A 26351-nucleotide genomic window follows, 5' to 3' on the forward strand; every position below is an offset into this window, starting at 1 on the left:
TCATCAAGAAAACATTCAACCTGCATTTGAAGTCACAATAACACTGCAGGTGCCTTCAGTCTACGAGAGATGCAGTCCAGTCCAAGTGGTCATTACTTTGGCACAATCCCACCGCAGTCGCATCGGTTTCCCAAAACAAGTGGGACCATTATGTTTGCTGCTTAAAATCCAAAGAGCTGTACAGGAGATGACTGCTGAGTTTTGTTGTATGCACCGCACGACCATCAGCATGTAAAGGGGGATTTTTGATGTCCTACGGGAAAGATGATGTACTTTTGGACAAAAGCTTCCGATTTCTGTGTTTTACAACTTAATTTTTGCTACAAAAGAAACCGTCCAACATGATCTACTGAAATATGCTAAAGAATCACTTGACATATACTGTAAGTGAAGCCCAGCATGAGCAATCACTCCTCTTGTTTTCCGGCCCAGATGTGACATAACCACGATTAAGTGTTGCTGCGGATGTAGATACAGTCTATACCCAGTATTGTGAAACTGCAATTACAAAGCTATTTAATCATGATGTGAAGCACTTCTTATAATGAATCGAAGTTGATTGAAGTGTGCCCCAATGGAAGAACTATTATCGAATGAATAAGTGTGGCTCTATCATAAGCAGTAGGAGTAAATCAATCGTTTTGCCACAGGTAACAGGTTTTAATAGTCACTGGTAAAAAGCATTGCCACTTCATCATTCCACACAATAATATTGACAATTAAAAAATGGGTTAAGATTAGACGTACATATGTGGATTGTTATGCTTTGGTGTTGCTTTCTTTAAACCTACACTTAAATTAGCAAGTGACTCGGTTTAGAAAAGGTTACAAAAACCCAGTTTAAGATCTCCACAATATTGTGTCTGTTAATTTGCAACTGTACTATGTTCATATACGTTAATAGCAGAAACAGTGCACCTCTTACTGTGTAGTATGAATGATGAAATGCCATGCAAATCAATGTCTAATGATAATTCTGAGTGTATTTAGGGCACTGACCTAAAGTGTGTCGCTATCGTTCTTGGGTTATGCTTAAGATACTGTGCGACTGCCTCCCTCAAACACACCACACGAGGCCAATTCCTTTAGTCGTTAACGCCGCTGGTCCGAAGAGGCGATGTATAAGTTAACTCACGTCTATAATAGTTGACATCATTGGCCCCCTTTGCACTCATCGAGATAAAATGAATTACGACAGGAAAAAGGTAAAAGTATTTTTTTTTTCAATGTTGCAAATTTACTTACAGTAAGATGTCATTTGTTCTAATGTTATGAGACCAACAGAATGTTCCAACATGCAACAGTCTTTATGGGAACTGAGGGCCAATTTCAGTTATCAATGGTGCATTATCAGCCCATAATTATAATCCAGTAGGTGACCTTCTACCTCCCAATAGTCTGATAATGAGGCAGCGTCTAGCATCCAGCCAGAGAAAGTCCACATAGGGAAGAGGATGGGTGTCAATACTTTTAAGTGGGAGATGACAGTTGTTTTGCACGTCGCAGTTTTACCCTGAACCTAACCCTGATGTTTCCTCAAAACCTAACCGAGTGGTTTTTCGTCTTACTCCTAAGAAGGTTCTGTGTGTATTATTGTAGCCATGACAACAAGGGTTGGGCTCGCCTTAGCACACGCTAAGAAGCAATGACACTGTATGATTCTAGAAACACATAAACATCAGTGCAAGCTGAACTTTGGAACTGCCACCGACACCGGAATTGGCAAGTTAAATAGGCACAAAATTTCTTTATGTTACGTACTATTTATGACTGACAAAGTATTAACACAGTTTGTATCAACGACAAAAAAAAAAAAAAAAGTGCAATGATCAACTCAATGACAGGACAGACAAAAGTACATGAACAGACTGAATTGCAGGAAATGTACATGGCAACAAATCTAACCAGCATACATGGACACTACAGTTCCTGGAGTAGAGTCTCCGGTGAATATGGAGTTTTCATGAGATAAGCTGCAGCACGATGCAAAGCGCACACATACTATCCCCCCCTGAATGATTAATAGCTGCAGCTGGAGTTTGCAAACTACATAAATCATGAATACGCTGATGATTATGAATCGGAGCTGATAAATGATGAAAATAGTCGTTATGATGTATTGTTTTTCCTGCAGACTGAGCTGCTATCTGAAGCTAAAATCAAACTATTGTATAGATGTGAGCGTTGCTTCACTTGAACAATCATATCTACAGTAGGTGGGTATGGAAACTGTTCACACTGCCGACATTCAACGATAATAAAACAAAAGACGGACAGAGACTCTGATAGCGAATCCTTTCCCCCATAACGTGTACATGACATTCAATAACCTGTGCAGAAAGAAGCCCCCCCCCCCCCCTTCCTATGACGTCCTGGTCCTCGTTAAAGGCATGTTGTGGTTGATGACTCCAGATGTCTGAGTCACGAAGTCCAGCGACAGGAAGTTTATGAAAAGTGAGAAGAAAGTTGCAGAGGAGGGGCAGAGTGTGTGTGTTTGTGTGTGTGTGTTCCCTCCCGTGCTGTGAAGTTGAGGTTTGTGATCCAGGTGGGCTGGGGTCATCCCTCCACGTGTTGAATGCTTAACTCGGGTTATGGACCACAAATTACCTTCTCTTCCGCTCGTAAATATTAATATAATACTTTATTACCCATTGCCCTTGACCCCTATAATGCCATAAACAAAACCAAACCAACAAAAAAAAAAAGCAAAATATCAAAAACATTGAGTAGGTCTGACAAATTGCAACATCACATAATAAGTAGAATAAATCCCAAAGGAACAGCAGAGATTGTATAAACGTTGTGCTTCTTTAATTTCACTTTTCAAAGTCCTCCACTGTCCTAGTTGTGTTGTAGTTTAAACTTTGTTATATTTAATATATATTTATATATATATATATATATATATAGATAAATGTACACGTATAATCCACACTGAGGTTCATCTCTTGTTGGCAAGCAGAGAGGCCGCCAGGAGCACCTGTCTTCTTCCCTCCATTTCTGATTTGTCCTCTCCTCACGCCATTCATTTTTTTTATTTCATCCGTTCATTCATTCATCAGTTTGTTTGTTTTTTTTTCCCTTCTGTCTCTTTGTCGTTCAGAAGCTCCCAGGGTCCCAAAGGTTGGGGCGGAAGGGAGACAGTTCCTGTGAATAAGAAGGATTTCCCCCACTTTCTCTCGGTTTCCTTCTCTTCCTGGATTCCCGTGTTCCAACGTTTTATTCCCTCAGGTCCTTTGTCATCTTTGGTAGTAGTGTCCGACACTTTGGTGTGTCTGGGGAATAGTGGGTGGAGGGGACGTCGGGGAGTGCAGTTCGATAGGGGGACGTGTATGTATGAGGAGGGCTGATGGAGGAGAGGAAAAGCCGACAAGGGGACACGCTGACATGAATAACATGAATCTAACTGGATTAATAGACTGACAAAGGAGAGAGTATGAAGTTGGACTGTTCAAGATCATTAAGTATGTTAACGCTAAATACAGTACGAGCATCAGTTGGTTATACTGAGTGTCTCGGGAGTAATGTTCAAAGAAAGCAGAGGAGGAGAAAATAGACAAACATCTTGTTACCGTTTATCTAAGCAAGAGGGATGAAATGAGGGATAGTTGAAAGACGGGTGAGGTGACAGGGAAACAGAGGAAATGACAAGTGAGGGGTGGGGGGTGGGTAGAGAGAGAAGAGAGAGAGCGCGAGTCAGGACAGTGTCTGTCAGCACAGACGAGTGGTGCAGTGAGAAGGGCTCATCATCTGTAGAGTAGTGACAGGAAGCAGGAGAGGCCAAAGGTCAGCCAGCTGGCCAATGGGAGCGAGTGGGATCCACCGATCAGAACTTTGGAAACAAACAAGAAAGGCAGAGAAATGACCGTCTTGTTAGTTTGCCACTTTAAATAATATGCATTTATTGTTTTTATGATGCTGCAAAACAGACTCGAGTCCTTGTGCTTAAGGCACATGATAATTATTCACTCTGCAACAGGCGTGTTTGCTTTTTTCACTCATTAATGCATTTCATACATGCATTTTTTTTTTTTTTACTCATAATTTATTCTTTTAGAAAATATGCTTTCACACATCTTAACTCACACGTGAGAGTTGAAAAATGAATTCACAGAGCGCAGTAGTGTGATGTTCGACTGCACTTCGTTCACATTTAAACAATAATACGGACACATGATATATTTACCGTCAGGCCTCAGGGTACAGATTTGTTTTTGGTCCATTTTGTGCCAGGTTTAAGTCGTTTTGCATCATTTTTTTTCTGATAGTTTGTGTTTTGATTTTTTTGTAGTTTTTAGCCTTTTTTTTTTGGTAGTTTTTTAGCCTTTTGAGCCGATTTGCGGATGGCTTATGGGTTTGGTTAATTTGTGCCCGTTTTTTGGTAAGAAATCTAAACAGCCACTTGAGAGGCTCTGGCCCATGAGCCCTGACCTCTTGGGACTGTTCACTAATCCGTCTAAGACGCTAACTGCTCATTCATTAGCATATATGCACTGTACAGAGGGAGGGCCGCACTAAAAAAATGCAGCTCGTACGAGTTCCCATGGAGAAACGCGCTCGGGGGATGAAATTTAAAAAAAAAAAAAAAAGCTGATTGAGCAAGAGAACGACAGGGAGAGAGACAAGAATGATGGGGTGGATGAGTAAACAAGTCTGAGAGGAGGAGTTTCACCATTAAGGTCCCACGCGTTGTCGTGACAGCTTTGAGATTTTAACGAGAAAAATCTGCTACAACTGACGTGAGATTGTTCTCGTTTGATTGAATAGTTAAATACATTTAACGGACACGACCATCAGCTTCATGCATGGAGTCAGGTTTTCTAGATGAAGTCACATAGCTCCACGTGAAAAGATGTGCACGTACGTATAATACACAAATGTTACATTACACATGCTGTAGGTATTAAAAACATATATGGATCAATATAATTTCATTTAAGGACACCTCCCCCAGACAGAAAATCAGTATTTCTAATAAAGCTTTGGCCTGTAGTCAGCAAACACGTGCACACCCCCCTCACACGCACGTACGCACACAGTTTACAGTAAAGTACTATGTGTATCTCTACTTCTCTTACTTGTGTTGGTGTGTATAAATGGCAGGTGGCTTCACATACATCAATACATTTATTATACACACCTACGTTTATGTTGCCTTGATTAAAGATACTGGCTAATGGTTTACATTTTAGATGTTTTAAATATATTACATATACAGACTTGATCAGACCTATTTGGAAAGTTCCCAAAATTTCAAACTGGAATCACCATGAGATTGTAAAAGCACAACAGGGAATAAAGGGGAGATTATATTTATAGGTAAAACATGATGCAATAATGTATTATTTCCTCCTCCTATACACGCAGGTGAATCAGGTACATTATATATATATATATATATATATATATATTTGTGCAGGTGGAGCTGCACCCAGCATGTCACAGGTAATCATCTTTCATTTGTGGTGAACGGGTAACAGTCCCCTGTGCGTGCACGTATTTAACCTGAAGTAATTGTGTGTTAGAAAGCTCACACAACACTTCGTCTTGGTTTATGTGAACCCCTGTACACTGTACAGGAAGCCTCCAGTGTACAGTACTGTGAGGGACTCGCTGACGTAACGCGTTCGCTAAACCTTTTAACACACACACAAATCTAACCTTTACCCTAAGACCAAATATTACCAATCTCTCCGGGACTCCACTGGCTTAAAAATCCCTTAAATGGTTCAATGTTCCCCCTTTTTTTTGCACTGAAATAGCAAGAGCAGGTGAAAATTGCACAATTATTTGTGACTTATTTTATATAATTCATTAAACTAGTTCCACTGAGAATAGGCCTCACTGTTCTATGTAACACTGTCACTTTATGATTATTACTTGCCACCGATGCTTCCGCTAATCACACTTTTGTAATTCTTATTTTTTTTTGTATGCAATCTACTCCTCCTGTCGTACAGAACATGTCTTCAGTGGTAATTTCTACTGATATCCTACCTTTCCTGGATGTACCAAGCTGCTTCCTTATCACAACAAATTACAGCTCTATGCAGCAGATAGTCTGTTCTCATTGTAAGTGGATCTATCATTTGCCTTTATACTTTTAATGAGCTCTCATCAACAGCTCAGCTCTTGCTTATAATGTTTAGAATTCTGTGCATCTTGCTTTACATTTAATTGAATGTATAATTTCCTCGAAGCCGTTCCATCTGAATTCATCCACGTGATACGGTGAGTTTATTCCTTCTGAAACCCTCATTTTACCTTCGCAGCTCCACAGTGACAACAAAACTGTACTCAGGACAGGAACATTTGTGTTTCTCAGAGTTGCCTGACTGATAATTACCCATCTGTCTGCACTGTGTGTGTGTGTCTGCACAAATCCTGCAGCACACACACACACACACCTCAAGAGCTTTCCTCTTCCTGTTTACACCTTCATCCATTATTCACTCCATCCGCCAGTGTCTTTACTTACACATATATGCGAGTGATTGCACACATCTATTAATGATGGGGGTGTGTGTGTTTGTGTGTGTGTGTGTGTTTGTACACACATTAGCTGCCAGCGGACAGCTCTTATTGAAGCTAAACTGCTGGCAGGTTGTAGTCTCATATTCTCTTTCTTCTTCTGGTTCTTGGACTTCATTTCTTTTCTCTCTCTCTCTCTCTCTCTCACGCACACATTCAAACACACTCTCACCTACACGTACTTGTGGTCACTCTCTGTCTTTGACCTTTTCTCTGCTACTTTCTCTCCTCTACACCTCCTCCCCCTGGGCTATTTGAGTCCCTCTCCACACGCGTATATGCACAGATTCAGTAAAACTCACTGGTTTTTCTTTCCGATTTCTACTTGAGGCAAATTGCAACTTCATAATCCATATTTATAATAAATACATCTTGATTTGACTTATTTAGTATTTTGACATAAGGGTTGTCAAGAAATCCAAAAAAAAAAAAAAAAAAAAAAAAAGTCCCTAATGGATCCAGATGTTTTATCTCAATGTGCAGAAGTCTCACACATTCCCCTTCACTCAACCTCATTTTCTTTAAATTCATATCACACACATCCACTCCATCTTCTCTACTTCTCTCTTAAGTGTAAATAAAAGGATCTTTTAAAGATGAATATCAATGTGCAGGTGGATGGAAAAAACAAAATGTCACACAGCAATACTGTAACAGTAATGTACCATTTTTCCAAAACATTGGAACATTAGGTTACTGTAAAATTCAATGGTACTATGCATTAATGCCTTTGAAATTTTTAATGAGCCACATGCAACAACAATCGCTATATAATCATAGATTATCAGTTACATCGAAATGAGAAATTGAAATTACATTTGTAAATTTAGTTTTCATAAATGTAGGCTAGATTAAAATCTATGCTAATCGACCATGTGATAAGTGTCTTAAGTATTTAATCAGATATAATAGCTATTAATAGATTCAATGTTACTTTTATTATTCCAGCTTTTACATCAAGTCAAATATCGCCAGTCCAAACATACATGTTTGTTCGTAAGACTTTTCAGAGAACAATGGATCTATGGCACCAAAATTACGTCACAGACGACGAGCAGAAACAATTCATTGCTCGTTCTCTGTCTTTTCAGGACGTTGGTTGACAAACACCAAGATTCTGGAAAATCACCGATCACCTTACGCTTTGATTCACTCGGTGTTTTAGCTTTTGACAGGTGGAGAGGAATATGTAGGAGGACGAAAGAGCACAAAGAATGAAGCTCCCAACTCGCCTCCATGCTGGTGCCCTGTTATGTTGAGTTGAGCACATCCTCCACATTACTGGAACATTTTCTCTCCGTATTATATTTGCACACTTCCCAAGCACTAAACAATATGTTCTGTTCTCTATAATCCTATTGTTCCTTTGCAATGTGTGCCTCTACAATAATTCCCCTCCCTCCTGCCCAATTAATTTATTTTCTTCTGAAATCAATTCAGTTCAACTCGGTTTAATTCATTTGGTGTTTCAGCTTTTTAAATGCTTTATCAGCATGTCCACAGAGAACTAAGAACTATCAACACTATTTTTATTTTTTTTTTAGACGATTTGGAAACAAGCTAATGACACAAACCTCTTTGTTCTACTGAGTGTTTAGGTTTCTCCACTCAGAAAAAAGTCTATCTTACCTGTCTTACCTGCGCTGGCTACAGTGTTCTCCTGCTTGCACTTCCCTAAGGTGATGGAAACGTCATCAATGGCAATATCCCCCTCGAAACTGGGGCCTCGGATTCCTTCAAACACGATCTGTTTAGGGAAGAGAGAAACATGGACGCTGGGTAGGTGTGTGACACAAGGGGGTATGAACACCGACACATTCTCATCACACACAGTCAGACAATGATGCTTCGTAAGGTGTTGAGTTGTGCCGCTTTTTTTCCGTATCATATTGAGACCACAGGTACCTTTTGGCGTTACTCTGGGGCATTATGGGAACAACGCCATCTGATATCGATGCTACAGGTAGACTTTGGCGCCGCGCATGAGCACCACCGTTTGACACAGGAACAACTTTAGATACATACATACACACAAACTGTGTAAGGGTTATAATATTATATATATAAATTACTACAAACAGTATAACAATAATCTCACACTAGAGTTGAACCCTGGTCTCCTGTGGAAAGTCCTGTACGCTTTTGTAGCAAAAGATCAACGGCTTTCGGCTCGTCTTTTCAGGGGTCCTTCCTGCCGCAACCCTCCCACTTTATCCGGGCTCGGGACCGGCACCGGGGTGGCCCTTAGTGGCTGGGCGGGGGCCACACTTGGTGATGTGGGATTCAAACCCACGGCCTCCTGCATCCCAACCCAATGCTCTACCACTGATCCACCAGGCCCCCAGACTTTATCACTTTGTGCATGACATATTTACATCGATCAGGCACAACATTATGAGCAACTGTGCAATTTAATGTACTATTTGTTTGATTATTGAGGTGAAGGTGGGTAGAGTCGTACTGGAGTATTATAAAAGAAAATAGTGTTTCTAATGGTTTGGCCACCTCGTTCATATTTAATAGGATACGACTCCACTAGTCACCTTCACCTCAGTAAGAAATGCATAGAATTATCACCTTTCTGACAGTTTCGACCAAAAACTCAGAAATTATGACCTTGTAAAAGTAGAATTCACGGCAGAGCCGCTGTGTTGGTTTGCATTAAATTAATCAGGTGCTCATGATGTTATGCCTGATCGGTGTACACAGTGCATCACTGCTTCATTGGGTTTCCATTAAACTATAGTAAAAGCTCAGCGCGCCGATTACCAACACAAACGTGTCCCCTAAGCATCAGCATATATTAAAGGATAATCCTACTTATGTAATACTTGTTACAGCTGCTAGATGCTGCTTTTCTGTCACGTGTCTCACAGCTAGAAGGCTACCTACTGAACCACTGGTATGCGTTGAATGATAGATGATCCCACACTGGTCACATAAACCAATTCCCTGGCACTGGAATAAACAAAGTACCCAGCACAGAAAACAGTACGCAGAGAGTAACATCCTGCAGTGATGAGTATTTAGAAGTTGTGTTCTCATAATTATTGGAGAACCCGCAGCAACAAACTAAACAGGAGAAAACTTTGCAAGCATCTTCCTCATTTTAGCCACCAGCCATCTGCTTTTGACTGACAGCCTAATTACTGTTGTGTTCCAAAGCACCAAAAGCCCACCGCACCCAGCTAATCAAAAACCAAGTGTATTCTGTCTGGAATATGAGGAGGGAACAAGCAAATAAACAAGGAAACTTTTTTGCTCCAAAACAACAACAAAAGCAACTCTCACCACCGCAGTTGTTACTGGCTATAACTGCACATGTTGGTGTTTAATAATGTTCATCTTTTAAGTGCTGAGGGATTGTCAGTCCTACAGTATTAATGGCTTATTTGATCTGCTAAGTGGCTTCGACAGAAATGTGCCCCATGCACAATTTGGTATGTGGGCTCGTACTCTATAGCCTTGTGTTGCAGTGCATCTGCCAACTAACCCTTCAGCAAGGCACCAAGCCCCGCTAAACAAAACCGAGAGGGGTGTCAGGAGCAGGTGTGACTGTACTGTACTGTAATGGATTTGGTGCTGAAACTGCCTTAATCTGCATTTATAGCACCTGAATACACACGGGTTAACAAGAGACTGAGCAGGTGCAAGCACGGAGGGTTGGCAGATATGCATGGCTAGCCTCACTTTAAAAACTCCATCTGTTAGCACCAACGGGCTGAGGTAGAGTGTTTAACCTAAGAAACAAGCAGCACAGGCCTGCCATCGATTTGTCTGTAAATATAAGAAACCAGCGCAAAGTTGGCTTCAGTTATTTCCAATTGTGACCCACCGTGGAGAAAAAGCCTGGCTCGACCCCATCCACAGTTTGTTGCAGGTAAATGAAAAGCGGGGAACAGTGGAGCAAACGCCATGGCAACCGCCTCTCACTACTGTGGTACCCCCCATTACCTTTGTTTTAATCTGCAAGTATTGTGCCGTTAGCTCCCGGCGGCGTGTCAGCTTGAGGTATCAAACTGAAATTCGTGGGGCAGGTACCGCTCGCCCATACACCGGCGTAGACGAGGAGCAGCACGACTTCACCTCTGAGGTGTAATCAGAAAAAGCCAAGTTAATACTCAGTCCGAGCACTGGACAGAAATGTATAATTCTCTTGATCGGGAGTTTGAGCTGTAGCTCTGACTTAGCAATTACTGCTGCACATTTCCTAGCGTGGTTCGGTTGGGCCCATGTCAACTGATCCTCGCACATATGCAATAACTGAAGACACTGCGGCAGCTTTCGTTCCAACTTGTCCAAATTGACACACACACACACACACACAGGTAGTCTTAGCTATTTCCTTTCTGCTTCCTTCTGTGATTTCTCTCTGTTCCACTATAAATAAAGAGCCCGTTTAATTATATTCATAAAGGGGACGGCAACACAAGAGCGGTGCCGCCTCTTTCCCACTTGCTTTCTAATTAAGCCCCAGAGATCTTCGTCGAATGAATAAATAAAATAATTAGGAGAACCTTGAAGCTCATTGGAAGAAAAAAAAAGTGCAAGCAGTAGCACAGCAACAGTAACAGCCCACGGTAGATGGGTTTAGGCTCATTTGTGCAAAAGGATTACTTGATTTGTTAGGTAAGAGTAGCTGTGAGGGAAATTCATGAGTGGTAGAAAAAAAAAAAAAAAGAGGCTAATTGGTCAAAAGGCCACAAACATCTCATTTATAAATGCTGTTGTTTTTTTTCTTCACTTTGTGGCTGTGGTTAACATTTTGTTTTATTTATGCACTTTCTTGCTCGCGTCCTATTCTGTGTGTAAATTTGTGTCGCTAATAGAACCAGCATGACACACTACAGGATCCCTACACGCCTCCCTCTGTACACCTGCAAGCACGAGATGCCAGATTGTTGCATAATTAGACATGATGAGAAAAATAATTGGGAGAAAGACGTCCAGAGATACGATGGCCTTGGAACACAAATACACAGAGCCACAGCACAAATAACCGTCTCCTTTTAAGCTACCTAACAACACAATCATACCGAGTATAATAATTTCCTCAAAGATATCAAACAGAGTGGCACAGCGCAAAGCAATGCAATATCCTGCCATGCAACACGGGACGGCAAAATAATGATTTTTTTTTTCCTTCCCCCTGAAAAAGGCTCAGGAAAACAACTTTCTTTTTTCACTTAGGGTTCACTGCTCACAGATTAAGCTAAAGCGTGACTTGCTTGTGCCAACTGTGTCTCACACTTACACACTACTGCTGGGCACTACGTTGATCTCAAGTTTATCTCAAAGTTTCTTAACCTTGGGAGTAGTAGTAGTGATATTTGTCAGATATACAGCCGTGTAAGCACAAACACATCAATATACTGTGTGGCATGATATTTCATGATTGCTGTACAAACTACTTCGATGCCTAACAGTAGATTTCAAATATGAAACATACATACACCGATCAGACATAACATTATGGCCACATGTGGAATTGAATGCATCCAATACAGTGGATTCCACTTTTCCAAGGTTATAAATTTTCAGTTTTTAGGTTAAAACTGTCAGAAAGGTGATAATCCTCCTATGTTAAACGGATGAAGAGAGCCAGCTCCGCCATTGGGGCTGAGTTGGACTAACAAATGCATTTCCTGCAATAGATCAATAAGTATTACTATTATTCTATTCTATTATCATTGAGGTCATATTTAAAATGAATGAGGGGGGAGGGCAGAACATGAAATTACTTTTCCAGCCTTTTGGTGCCCCTGTTCTAACTTTTTTAATCAAACATGTTAAATCACTTCACAGTCACCGTGACCTAAGAAGGCAACATGCATAATAATACTTTGTCCTTTGAAAGGTTGGACCCCTGCACTGAGACACAGTTTCCTACTGTCTCTGATGTGTAACTTAAATTCTACCAAATAGTTAAAAACACACTTTTCTGCAAAGATGGACTCTCTCAATTCCCAGTTCTTGCCATAAGACAGTGTGTATGAGGAAACCAAAGAGAGATAGACAACTTGTGTGTGTCTGCGTGCATGTGTATGATTGCTGGATCAAAGGGTGTACAGTAAAGTGTCAGGTTGGAGTTGTGAATGTGTCATTTTGTCGAGCCTTGTAACCTTTAATGTTCCCATTGATGTGCTGTCCACATATCAGAGGGGACACAGCCACTGGAGAGAGTAAAGGGAAGAGTGCGAGAGTGAGAGAGAGACACAGAGAGAGAGAGACACAGAGAGAGAGAGAGAGAGAGAGAGAGAGACACAGAGAGAGAGAGACAGAGAGAGAGAGAGAAAGACACACAGAGAGAGAGAGACAGAGAGAGAGACAGAGAGAGTGATAGACAGAGAGAGAGAGACAGAGAGAGAGAGAGAGACAGAGAGAGAGAGAGAGACAGAGAGAGAGAAAGACACACAGAGAGAGAGATTGACACAGAGAAAGAGACAGAGAGAGTGAGACAGAGACAGAGACAGAAAGAGAGAGAGAGACAGAGAGATAGAGAGACAGAGAGAGAGAGAGAGACAGAGACACAGAGAGAGAGGGACATACAGAGACAGCTTTGAAATACCGGTGCAGAGGAAAGATGCTGCAGAGTGGGGCACACAAATGTGGCTTGGCCTGGTTTCCAACAAGGCCCCAAGGTACCAAACACTGCAAGGAGCACAGATGGCCTCTGGGTAAAGTCACAGAGGGGCGAGCAGGGACACAAATAATCTACTACGACATGTTACGTTTTTTTTTTTTATTTCATTGATTTTTTTATGCCTGGATGTAATTTCTTCTTCATACATTGGCAAATTCATCAGGATTTAGGTTTTAGAATAAAACACGATTTAGAACAATAGAAACGTTAAGTAAGAGAAATCACCACAGATACTGCCTGACATTGTAATACTGGAGATACTTTTCTTTTTTTTCTTTTTTTTTTGATTGTGTATGGGTAACTCAAACAAAACTGTTTCTGTTTCCCTGAAGATGCAATAACCCCAAATTAAGAGCAGAAAAGCTCATAAAGTGCCAGTTCACATTTCATGAATTTAATGCTTGAACATACACAGACAGTGGAATTCATGGCCAGCAGGCAGTAAACAATTTAAACTCTAATGCTTCCGTACTGGTTGGCTTTGTATTAATGCAAGCCACTGGCTGGATCTCAGCTCTTGTTTTAGGGAGGCAGGAAGGGGGAGGCTGTTCTCAAAGACATCATTACTTTTGTTGGATGGAGCACAAAGAGAAGGGGAAATGCAGAGACGAGTGGCAGCACCTCAAAGGCCTTCGGTGTGTGCAGTCAGCGAGCTGCGCACAGGACTAGAAAGTTTTTTTTTTTTCTCCATAGACATGCGCTCAACATGAAGCAGAAATGAAATAAGTGCCAATATACAGCCAAATATCCAATGGGAATTCAGCCGAATTAGAAAGTCATATGAATGTTGTTTGAAAGGGGAACTTTCACATAATGGCTAATGGGCACTATGAAGCTACGAGTGTATTTTTCTGGGGATTTAACAGTAAGTGAAAAGAATTGACAATAAACTGAGAAGCGAGAGAAATAGCCGAGTGCTGTAATCTACAGTGTGTTATGTACTGCAGCAGCATGGTGGAGTTGCACTGATAAAGACACAGTAACGATGGTAAAGTAGGTCAACGCATGTCACCGGACCTGAATCACAACCCTGCTCTCCATCTTGATTAAACCCAGTATGGACATTACTGGGTGCCAGCTTTGGTGCCCAGGACTTCGAGATGGGTAAATTTTGGATTTACTCAGCTGAGTGACGGTAAAATCCGCCTGTAAAACAGCTGCGTTGGTGTCTTCTGCAGTTCTCTCAAGGACGGATTTTGTGAATGGGCACAAAAGGCCAGGGTTGTTCTGGATTCCTTTGAAATGTACACACTATTCAGTACGAAGGGAGCTAGAATATTTCTCCTTTTAATGTTGCAAATCGTCATTTAAAGATGCAAAATTACAACGACGAGAGAGAATACGAGCAAAACACACACAAATTGACTCCAAACTCTGACCAATGCTAAATTTGACTATTTCTGTAAAACTATGTGGCACAACACGGGTAAATCCCCACTGTCACCAGCAGTCAACTCGATCAATAACATCGATTGTGCAGAAACCGACACTTCCCAGGGACGGGAAGACACAGTGGGAGAATGGAAGACATGCAGAGAATGGGCAAAGACAGCGAGACTGAAAGAACAAGGCCAACACGGGGTGGTGCTAGCAGAGGATGAATAGGAGCAGAATAGAGAAACCGACGGGTTTGGAGCAGAGAGAAAAATGGGCTTTCGCATTCTTTGATTCCATCAGGCCCCTTGGGGAGCGTCATACATGACAGCGAGAGGGGCCAGAGAGGTGGTGAGAAACCAAAGTATGTTTATCAGCTCCATTCCTTTGGCTGGTGTTGGATCGACGTTTCATGCGCTCTGCATTTTTTAACATCTGTGTTTGTTGCACAGCAGTGGTCTGCATGTGAGCGTTAGACAGACAGGGCAAAAAAGCTTCTAGATTTTCTTTTCAATGAAAGGACATGAAACGTCTATATTAATCACGCAGTGATTTATAAGGACGAGAAACGTATGTTTTGTGAAGTTGCTTAATGAGGTCAGTGGATTTGATTAAAAGCTCAACCTCTCATACAGAGGCCACTTGGTAAAATTATTTCCAGACATTTTCTGTCCTTCAGTCATTCAGGTTAAGGATGGAGGTGGAAATTTAAGTATGATTATATATTGTCCAATTGCCTTTTTCACAATATGCGAGCCGGCGTTATGCAGCTTACCTTGCAAAATGCAATCAAACACATCACGCTCTGAAATTCTAATCGGTTACCGCGTCAGAGAAGCACATGGGGAGAAGGACAAACTACTGCATGCGAGCACAGAGTCCGTGCAGTGTGCTAGTAGGCTAATAAGTTAATATAACATAGCTGCATTAAAACACATGACTGAAGTTAAAAAATTAGCGCATGCTGACAAAATAATATTTACATTTAATTGATAGATGCAGCTCATACTCCCCTACAAAAAAAGATGAGGAGAGAACTAACGGTGCAACGAGACGCAGGACTTTTCCACGGAGTGATTGTAGTGGTTAAAGAAGTACGTTTGCCTTTGTCACTGTTTGTAGTATTTAGCTTTTATGTAATTTGTCCTCTAACGTAACCTGACCCTATCGTGATGTTTCCTAACGTAACGTTGCCCTGACGTTATGTTCCCTAACCCGAATGCAGTTTTTGTGTATATAGTCGTTCCTGTGGCGTCAAAAGGTGACACACCAATACGGACGCCAAACTTCAGATGCAGCGTCAACACTGGACGCGGTTGTTCCCAGGGCGTCAAATAGTGCCGCTCCTGGACCCAAACTCTGCCTAAAATGTAGGATTCTTTTCTCCAAACTCTGGCACATAAAAGACACGATTTCACATTTTGCCAATGCTTAGCAACGCTCTCTTTTTTTATATTGCACACCTCTTGTAGGCTGACAAAAATAGACCCTTCAAACTACGGGTCTTCGATGAGACATGACGAAGAACCAACAAGAATGCACTCACCATAAAAATGCTGTACCTACACTCATGTGATGGGATGGACAAACACTACGGTATGAACATGCAGACATCACAAAGTCCACACACGGAAGAGAGAGGAGTAAAAAAAAAACAAGTCCTACTGGATGCAAGGCAACCTTCAGTTGCCAAGGAGATGGCCCCTTTCTTGTATGCATCCTTCCTAATTCAGCCGTCCTGCCTCACCTCGCCTTTGCCCCAGTCACAATCAAAATGTGAGGATGAATATTTAAGATGCACTAAGTGCTTCGTAGATGACAAACACATCCACTTTCTCTGCCTCTAAAACAGCCTCTGCTTTGTTCACAAACCCCTGAACACACGTTTTGACTGTTCTTTCTGACTGTATACACTAACAAGGCTGAACAAGTAACCGCTGTCAAATCAATATTTCAGTTTGAAAGTTTTTGGTTTTGCTTTTTTTTTTTTTTTAATGTTGCAGATTCTAAACAACCACAAAGGTGTAAAACACCTGTCCCCATGTGCTTCTTGTGCACAAACTCTACTCGATAGATGCTCAGGCTATGGAGCTGCTACCTCTACTGAAAATGTCCTCGTTGGAAGCAAACTCTAGTGTGTTGACAAGATGGGAGAGTAGTGTCAAACAGCATTTGACCATTACACAGCAGGACACGTGGTGGTACACTACCAAACTTTCCTCGTTAGGAAATCATGTGAGGCTAGACCATAAATCTCCCCCAACATATAATAAAGCACCGCTGGGCTGCGTATGGTGATTTAATTTTTTTTTTAAAAATGCGCTGGTGCAACCACAGCCTCCAATGAATTGGCCAGTGAGGCCTACGAGCCGTCAGGCGTCACTGGCTGAAGTGTTGGTTTTGTACCGCTCCACAAAAAACACGAATCAAAACACCACCGGGATTTTACTCTTCGATAATCAAGTTTATAGAAGAAGACAAGACGACCCTCCGCAGAGTGACCAAGGTTGGATTTACTGCCGAACAAGCAGTATTACAAACCCTTAAGCTCATCCTTCACCCAATACTGCAATAGGGGAGCTGTAGAGAATATACAGAGAGTAAATAATACATAAAAAAAAGAAAGGAATTGCATACTAAATCATATTACTGCTTCTAAACTATCGCAATCTGATATATTATTCAGCTTTAGTGTGCACTGTATGTATGTCTCAACCCTCTCTGCTGAAAAAATAAACAGCTGTAGTCGAGCACAAATAAATTTTTATAATCATTGCAAACACATTGCAGCTGGATTACGTTGTCGGTAATGTAATTAGGAAATGTTGAGAAGGATCTCAAAAACCGTGAAACTCAACCAATTCCGGATTCTTTCCTTTGCCCCACATATCGGATCTCGCAGCACAACATCCCCTTTGTCCAACTACAGTGCTGTTAAACTCGACATTACACAAACAACACTAGATAAAGAGCATGGTTCGATTTAATAAGGAAGAATTTTTAACTCACTTGCAGAGGAACAGAATTTTTAGAGGACAGGGTTCACTTGGCCACTAATCTGCACCACGCTGACCTTAGTCGCCTTGGTGATGCACCTTTTCTATCCCACCATTCTCTCCACACAAACACACAAGCTGCAACACATAAACCCTCAGGCCGAGGATATAAATACCAGCTGTAAACACACTGCATGTAACTCATACTTTGGAAGGAAAGACTCTACCTGCACCTGTAATTCACCTATAATCGCAGTTGAAACCCCATAGTACTGGTTTATTATAATATATGTAAACGTCTCCTCATGCACTTGGTTTCAAAGAACATTGGTGACTAATAGAGCAGAAAATCAGGAATAGAAAATCTGAAAATGTGGATAAAATGTGATGGTATATGTGGGCAGGTGTGTGTGTGTGTGTACAAGCGTAAAAGTTTTATCTAAAAGACTTGTTAAGATGCAAATCCAATAAAAGCCTTAAAAAAATACAGTACGTCCACTGTTTCAGCTTTAATTGTCCCTATAATGGTGGAAGAAACATGGTGTTGCTGAGACATAGTTAATGAAGAGCAAATACAGCCCCCAGCCAAGGCCTTCAGCCCACATTCATCATGAATTCAATTTCCCCCATGCACGTACAGAGAGTATCTGGAATCATTACAACACAACTAGCAGGCATCCCCTGCTCATAAATAAGCCTGTTAATTGACCTGTCATAGCTAATTGCTGCAGGGGCTAAGAGACTGGTGTGTGTGTGTGTGAGTGTGTGTGTGCACACATGTGTCTGAATCTTATGCAGTGTTTCTGCATGTGATTTTGTTTGTGCATATACATACAGATGGGAGTGTATGTGTGGGTGAGCGTATGAACTGCTGGAAAGTTGAAGACTCTCTTTCTTGACTCTGATGATTTTAGAGCCATTAGTCATCAGCCTTGAGACAGGAAGGTGTAAAGCAGACCAGGGCAGGAATCGACCACTAAGTGCTCTGTCTGCTCCAGCTTCGGGCCAGAGAGCGGAAAAAGAAGAAGGATAAAAAAGGAAAGAACAAAAAGAAAAAGACACACACACACACACACACACACACACAGGAGAATAAAGGAACACAAACCAACACCATCTTTTTTTTTTTTTTTTGGCCTCGCTTTTCCTCTGCCTCTGCTCAGTTGTAGGTTGCAGGTAGACACACATGCACAGCCGTGAGAAATGCTGGGGAAAAAATGAGTGAGAGTGAGAGGAAGCATCTTGTCCAGTCAGAAAAAAGGAGGACTGAATCATCTAGTTTACTCGGCCACATCCCAACAGGGGAGAACTAACTGCAAGCGCGGCTGCCAAAGAGCCAAAGGGACTTCAATGATGTGTCAACAGACAGGCATTGCCTCTGTTATGTCTCCCAGACCATTTTCCTCCACTATTGACTGAACGTGTTCAAACTAAAACAAGGAAAATATACAGTCCAACTCGAACTAGGAAACTCTTTACCCCTTGGGCCTAATTTAGGCTCAGTCAGAGTTTAGGATGTCAGGAATAGTTCACAAAGAATTAAAAGGGGGACACATTAAAAAGTAAGTATCTGCATTGGCTGCTGTAGTGTGCTGCTGCAATTATCCTTATAAAGTCTTGAACAAAAACAACAAACGTGTTATGTGCATCGATCTTTAGAGTCCATACATCGAAAAACAGTCCTCTGGTCTTTCTCCCGATGCTGATTTTGATGCCACCCTCAAAGTACTGGCATACAGCATAAGCCCCATCTCCAGGAATGTTTTCGAAAATGCGAACAAACCTGCTTGAACCTTTATTTAGCTGACGAAAGATACACAAAAGTTCAAAAGAAAGGTTTTCAGTGCCTTCACTGCCCAAACCTATCAGATGTTAGTGTGAGGACATCATATTTGGGTATAAAAGGATCATCTACTCAATCATATATGGGTCATACTCACCACTTTGTGTCAAACCTCATGAGAAAAGTGCCAACTGTTTCAAAGTTAAAGCAAAAGTGCAAAGAATTGAGGTCTTTCACCATCTATGGTAATTTTTGTATTGTGAGAAGATTCAGGACTGTTGAGTGTGTGTGTGTGTGTGTGTAACCTTGGAGCTCTTGGGTGGAGCTGCATGACAAACAGTCATGATACTGTGATGAACGCAGTCACGGGTCCACGTGGTTATATTCCTCACAGTATCATGGTGCTCCTCCACTGCATTCAGGAATCCAACCTGAAACCATTACATGGTCGGACGAGTCCATGTTTCAGCTCGTCTTTGGGAAAAACAAACGTGAAAAAGACCATCCAGACAAAATCCAGCATTTATGATAGTACGGGCCCATATCAGTGCCCTCGGCTTGGGCTACTTGAATTTATGTGAAGGTCCCATCAGTGTTGACGTGGACATTGGCATTTCAGAGCGGTATACGATTCCATCAAGGCAGGTCCAAGGAAGTCAGTGGACAATTCAGCAGAATAATGCCCGGCCTCATTTTGCATATTCTTCTATAGCCTTTCGTCAGTCCACATCTTTCTTCTTCTGAAAAGGTACAGACCATTGTAAAGGTGAGAATCAGCTATAGTCTCGCATCCAGCCAGAATGGACAAACATCCCACTTGTGAAACTTTACTGTCGTCCGTTCAGGCAAATTAACAAATCATAGATTTTATTGCACTTTAGCCAAAGTCCCAAGTACCGTATATCAGAAAATGCCAATGTTTGTTCTAGATATACACGCGTGCCATTCGGAACATTCAAATGTGTGTGAACCCTTGTTCTCCGCCCTGTGATCAGCACATTCCCGATGAAGCGAATAATCCTCCCGTTACTGTGTGAACCCGCTTGCTGCTGACGTTCAGCAGAAAATGAGCTGAATGTTCCCTCAAAGGTCCTCATCCATCAATACTCCCCTCAGTACCAAAATGTCAAAATGCTGTACCCACAATTTATTTAATAAATGAAAGAAATGTGTTCCAGTTTCTCGCATAAAAGCTTGGGGTTAATTTGTATTTATCAAACAGTATTTTTCATTATTAGTACGACTTTTCACACACATTTCTACGGCTTGATGAATAATAATGTGGTACTATATTGATTCCAGCAGGCAAACTTTCTCCTTACCTGGCAGAGGTACAAACAGAGCAGATGTTTGAGTTCTTTCTCCAAGACCTGTTGATATTTAGTCTCTGCTTGGGAAAAGTAAAGACATTTATGCAATATGTGTTAACTCTAACCTCACTGTAGAAGAATGCGGGGGCAATAATTATGGGAGCTCAAATCATCCAGTTCTGTTTCTAAGCCCGGTAGTTGGTGTGTGGAATTCCCTTTGCTTCTGAACAGACGCCAGACTATAAAATCCCCTTCTGTTCTGTCTACAGCAGGCTGCAGCACAGGGCTTCCTCTTGGGGAAGGACACAGTAGAGAGAGAAAAAGACTGCAGCAGAGGAAATGTCTCCGAGATGATAGAGATGACCTCGAGAAAGCAATACAAAGAAAAGCACATAATTCCCTCCTTTCATTCCTTTTATCATGTGCTCTCTCGGAACAAGATGAGGCAGATCTGCACATGGTGTAAATTAACCCTCCAGAGGCAGGCCCCGGAGGCTTTTAACTCAGCAGTTGAGTTGATTCAACATCAAGCAAACCGTAGAGAGCGTACGCGTTGGGCTCCCAGCAGATGACCAGGTCCCACCTTTAGGTCAAGTTGCGCTTCTGCATGCAAAACATCTCAGCAGCTTCGTGTCAGACGGCAAATCATCTTTTCTGTGTCATACGTTTTCTTGGAAACACTGACAATTTTCCTAAAACGTTGCATTGCTGCCTTGAGTGAACAAGCTTCTATTGTTTTTGTTTTGTTTTTTTAATAATTCTCTTTGTTGGAAAGAATTGCAATCAGAAAAAAAGCTCTTACCTGGAAGGGTCCACTGGGGCTCACGTCAAAGAATGCTTTCTTCCACTCTGGGCCTTGATGACCGGATTTTGTCCACACCAGTGAGTCCACAGAGGCAATGCTTCTCACTCTCAGCAGCACATTGAGGGTGCCTGTGAAAAGTGTGCATCCCCACAGGCGCACACATACACATTAGTAGAAATAGTTTAATATGAGAATTAAAAAGAGAATGCAAAGATTTGCAGATGCTTTAGATTCTACTCGATTGTAAATGGTACAAAAACAATGTTGAGATTTGATGGCAGCATCGAGACTGTGTTGCATCAGTCTGTGAGGGTTTTAATACTAAAAGCATGTTTTCCACATTCTTGCTTGATATCTGTTGTGCTCGCAGCCTCCTTTGGTGTATTTGCATAAGGCTCTGAATGTCTGGACCGCTAACAGGCCGGTTAGTGCCTGTAACTCTCTTACAACAGAGCCACGCTGTTGTAATACATGCAGAACGTGTTTGTAGTTGTTCTGCTGAAAGAACGAAGGGCCTTTAGCTTTTGGCTTTGTGTTCAATGTTTTAATTATATTATGGACTGTGTTTGATTAAATCTCCAAATTCTTTGCAATTTTTCATTGAGAACTATTCTGAAGGTGTTTCTTTGTTTTCATAGTGTCGTGGAAGTTTTAAAGCTTTTTTTTCTTCCAAAGATGCAGAGAAATCTGCCATGCTTGCTTGGTTTGCTTGTCAGACAGCACGGTGGAAGAGCCTCACAGGAAGAAGGTCCCAGGTACAGTCCCCGGACCGGACAGGGGATTGGATTAACTTATGTGTGCATTGTTTCTTCTATTCAAAATAGGTTGAAACATGTGAGGTAAAAACAAAAATGCTAGCAGCAACACTTGTGATATTCTTAGCCATTTAAGGACGAAACAGCCTCTTCATGTAGTCTGTTGTGTTGTTTGGGCTGCTTATAGTGAAAGAGCTGTGCTGAAGTGGAGGATGCAGGATGACGCTTGAGCCATGTTATTATCCCCCCTCTTGGTGTCACAACACATTAATGAAAACACAATGAACACGGCAGCGTTGTTGGCTGCACGTTATGTTGATGCTCTAATCTCTATGACCAATTTATATAAGAAAATAGCTAATATGCATGTTTTCTTTGCACCAATTGGACCAAACCAATTAGTTTAATTAGAATCTGAATATGTGTTGTCGTGGCTCAGCCAGTGCTGCCGAATATCTAGGTACCGTTTGTTTGTCTGTATTAAATACTGTCTAGAAAGCTGCTCTGTATCAACAAAACCAATGGGACTAAACTCTGATTGATTGGGCCCAGTGCTAGACCTGCATCTGAGCAGCACATACATCAGTTTGCCTTTACATACACGAGCAGAAGCACAGCTGTGTTATGGGCTCATCTATTTTACGAGTATATAGGAAGTGAAAATAAATACACAGCGTACTGTATATTTTAGGGTGAAGCTCTAAGGTCAGTTGCTGCATGTGGATGACATTTGGGTGAAGATTAAATGTGTGGAGCTCCTTGGTTGAGTGGTGATATGTTCAAGCAGATAGTTTTCACCCTGACACAGCTATGGAGCAAAAGGACAACAGCAAGGAGGAGGCGAGAGAGAAAGAGAGAAGACGATGAGACAGAGTTGTTGTGGGAAGATGGGGGAGGAAGGTTGTAAGAGAAGAAGGATGAAATTTGTTGCAAAAGCTGCCCTTTGTGAGATTTAGTTTCGTTTCATTTATGCTTCACGCCGCACTGGCACATGATGTCTACTTTAAGCCGCCTCACAGCTAGAAGGTTGTGGGTTCGTTCCCCGGCCGACCGTGGCCTTTTCTGTTTCCTCCCACAGTCCAAACACATGCGTGTTTAGGTTAATTGGTGACGCTAACAAATTGCCCGTAGCTGCGAATGTGAGTGTTGTCTCTCTCTGACCCTGAGATAGACTGTCCAGGGTGGACCCCACCTCTCGCCCGATGACAGCTGGGATATAGTCTTACCCCCCCCCCCCCCCCCACAGGACAGAAGCAGTGACAGATAATGGATGGATGGATGTATAATTACTGAAATGGAACATAACATAAAAATTTATTATGTTATTATCCTGAAAAACAAAAATTAGATTGACATCATTAGAGCTGTGGAGAGGTTATCCAAACAGCCTCTCGCTGTCTCCCTCCCTTTCTCATGAGTCTGTAAGGTGCAAGAGAATCATTCATCTTCCTAACGATCCCCAGCCAGCTTCTAATTGGAACATTAACCAACCACCAGTCTCTTAAACAAATACGCAGTCAGGTGGCACCATGTCTTCACATTATATACTGTATCTGTGTCTGTGTGTGTGTGAGCACGTGCACTACAAGTTTATGAGCTTGCAGATTTAAATAAACTGTTATCCTGCTGTCGCATGTATGCGATCGGTCAAATCTGGTAACATATGCTACGTCAAACGTCTTCCCTGCACATTGATTCAATGACATATGGCTGAAAATGCTAATTCAAAAGCCGGGCAGGAATCTCAGCCTGCCTGATTTCTCAAAACCATTAGATCCAAGGCTTTTCAAATATTCTTCAGTAGACATATGTTCCATAACGTGTCCTAATGTGGTGCTGTTTTAATGATGCTCGTCCTTCTAACCAGTCAGACAAGGTCAAACTCTTTATGTCACCTGTGGATATGAAAGCATAAAATATCTTGTGTTGATGTGCGGCGACGTTCACGTTCCATTCTCAAGTGGCTCAGAATCAATCTTTTTGCCCTTAAGTGACTCAAATCTGATATTTCATGGAGGTGCACACAAACCAAACCAAACCAGACCAGACCTGGGCCACTTTTGTGCATAGTCCTAGATCTGATTCACATCCATCTCTGTCGGAACATTCGGGGTTTGGATGTCGTGTTTTCTTGAGCTTTTCTCCCTCAATGCTTATTTTCTATCATTAGCAGTCGATGTTTGCATCTCACAATTCATTTAAAGTAAAAACAGATCAGCAACATGGATGAATAGAGAGATAAGTGTCAGGTTTGTTGGCTATTTGTGCAGAAGGAACAAATCATAACGCAACATTTTTCGAGGGAATTGTGATGTTTGACTGATGGCTCACATCTCAGTTAAACGTGCACGTGTGTCAATTTAGGACTAAAACCGGAGCTGGACACACGTCACCACCAACAGAAAAACATTGCCAATTGTTGTTAAAGAGATGTTCTGGGCTCCGAAGCCTGGGGTTGTTACATTTTCTCTGTAATTCTGTGTGGTCTTGACCTCAGTGCCTTAAGATGATTTCTGCTGTCAATTTACATAAATGAAATTAAAATTGATTCTGAATATCACGTTACAGGGCTTGATGGCTGCTTCTTAAAAGTTACCTATTGCAACTTCAAATCTAGCTTTTTTTTTTTTTTTTTGGGGTCTGTGTTCCTGAGAGGCTGATTATGCGTGTAAAAAAATCAGTTTAATTCGAAGTTAGCTGACGACATTCAGCCTTAAGACTGAAAACATTCTACGGGGGCCACGAGAGCTCAACATACTGGAGTAAGCACGTAATTAGTAAAAGCTAATGCTGGGTTTATAGCAAATATCTGTGTAACACATAAATAGTTGATGTGGCTTCATGAGGCACAAACCTTAGCAACAAATGTGATGTTGCACAGAACGTTATTCCTATGGTTTAATTTTTCATCACCCTTTTTATGGACAAGAAAGCACAAACCCAAAACCAAATGACGGTAATTCCTAAATAGAAAGGGCAAACTTACAGAAGCACAAACCTAATTTCAGTTTTTTGGCCTGAAAATAGTCAAATAGAAGTGGGGCCAGGTGAACCAACAACAAAATGGATTGAAAGTCACTATTGTGGACCAGAAATTCAAAACTGCGCCAGGAAACCAAATTATCGTTATCCCCATATAAACTATTCATAAGCACATTACCAAAACTTCTGCTCCCTTTCAGATCAACTGTCTCTGGTGAGTTGAAGGGGCCAAACCTTGTCGCAGATGCTTAGATGTGGCCTTGTTTAGATCCAGAAGACTGACCGGTTTCAAAATTGGTGGTCGTCAACGTGTTTCCGTTTCATATGCAGCCAAAACAACTTAATTTGGTTTATATCATTGGAATAGTGAGGTTTTCTGCTTTCTAACAAGCTATAGTATGTGGAGTTTCGTTTGGGTGGCAACATGTGTCCGTATTCATTTGTTTTTTGGTCTGCGTGTGTGATTGATTGATTGATAGAACCAAAGGCAAGAATTCAATGCAACCTTGTGACTTACAGACAACACTGAATACATAGATATTTAAAATGAGAAATGATTAAAAAAAAAAGCTCCCGGCTCCGGTTAATAAAAGAGTGACACTGTTGCATCTGTCAGGACGCCACTGTATGTAGTTATATGATGAGAAAGAGAAGAAGCGCCTAATTCGTTTACCTGCTCAGCCCACTGTCTCATTCTACCTCCACATATCTGAGCCTCATTGTCTGCTTTGTCACTCACTAACCGAACTCTTTCTCTCTCCTCCTCCCCATCACCATCTACACACACACACACACACACAACAGAGGGGAGAGCAGTGCGATAAGCAGTCTATTGATTGGACGGAGGTAAAGCAGAGTGTGTTGGTGAGAGCGTCGGAGGGGAAGGCACAGCTCTATCAAGGCTACTTGTCTGCAGAATCATGAGTGAGGACGACAGCAGAGACACACAGAGACAAACACACACTGGTACATTTGAGCTCAAATGAGTTGGACCGTTTCTCTTTTGGTATTCAGATAATGGTCCACATTGGTTCTGCCTTCCCGGTATTTCTCAGTCTGTCGTCTAAATCGCGGACATGTCCTGTGTGTGTGTGTGTGTGTGTGTGTGTGTGTGTGTGTGTGTGTGTCCCTGCTGCTGGTTTGCCTGTGCACACAAAGAAAACAAAATTACA

General features: G+C 41.7%; 1 protein-coding gene across 7 annotated transcripts in view; it reads right to left on the minus strand.

Moving 5' to 3' along the window:
* Positions 1 to 2789: 2789 nt before the first annotated feature.
* Positions 2790 to 26351, minus strand: part of LOC137106310 (MAM domain-containing glycosylphosphatidylinositol anchor protein 1) — a 173609-nt gene continuing 150047 nt past the window's right edge. For 2 of the 7 annotated variants that reach the window (XM_067489433.1, XM_067489442.1), the window contains 3 exons: positions 21440 to 21570; positions 8161 to 8278; positions 2790 to 3832 (listed from right to left, as the gene is read on the minus strand). In XM_067489433.1, coding sequence (XP_067345534.1) covers positions 3747 to 3832; positions 8161 to 8278; positions 21440 to 21570 — 335 coding nt within the window. In that variant the 3' untranslated portion in view covers positions 2790 to 3746. The remainder of the gene's footprint in view (positions 3833 to 8160; positions 8279 to 21439; positions 21571 to 26351) is intronic. The other 5 variants (XR_010911919.1, XR_010911917.1, XM_067489434.1 and 2 more) reach the window with 4 other exon arrangements.

This window comes from Channa argus, chromosome 2 (genome assembly GCF_033026475.1).
Source record: "Channa argus isolate prfri chromosome 2, Channa argus male v1.0, whole genome shotgun sequence".
In the NCBI taxonomy this organism is placed as follows: domain Eukaryota; kingdom Metazoa; phylum Chordata; class Actinopteri; order Anabantiformes; family Channidae; genus Channa; species Channa argus.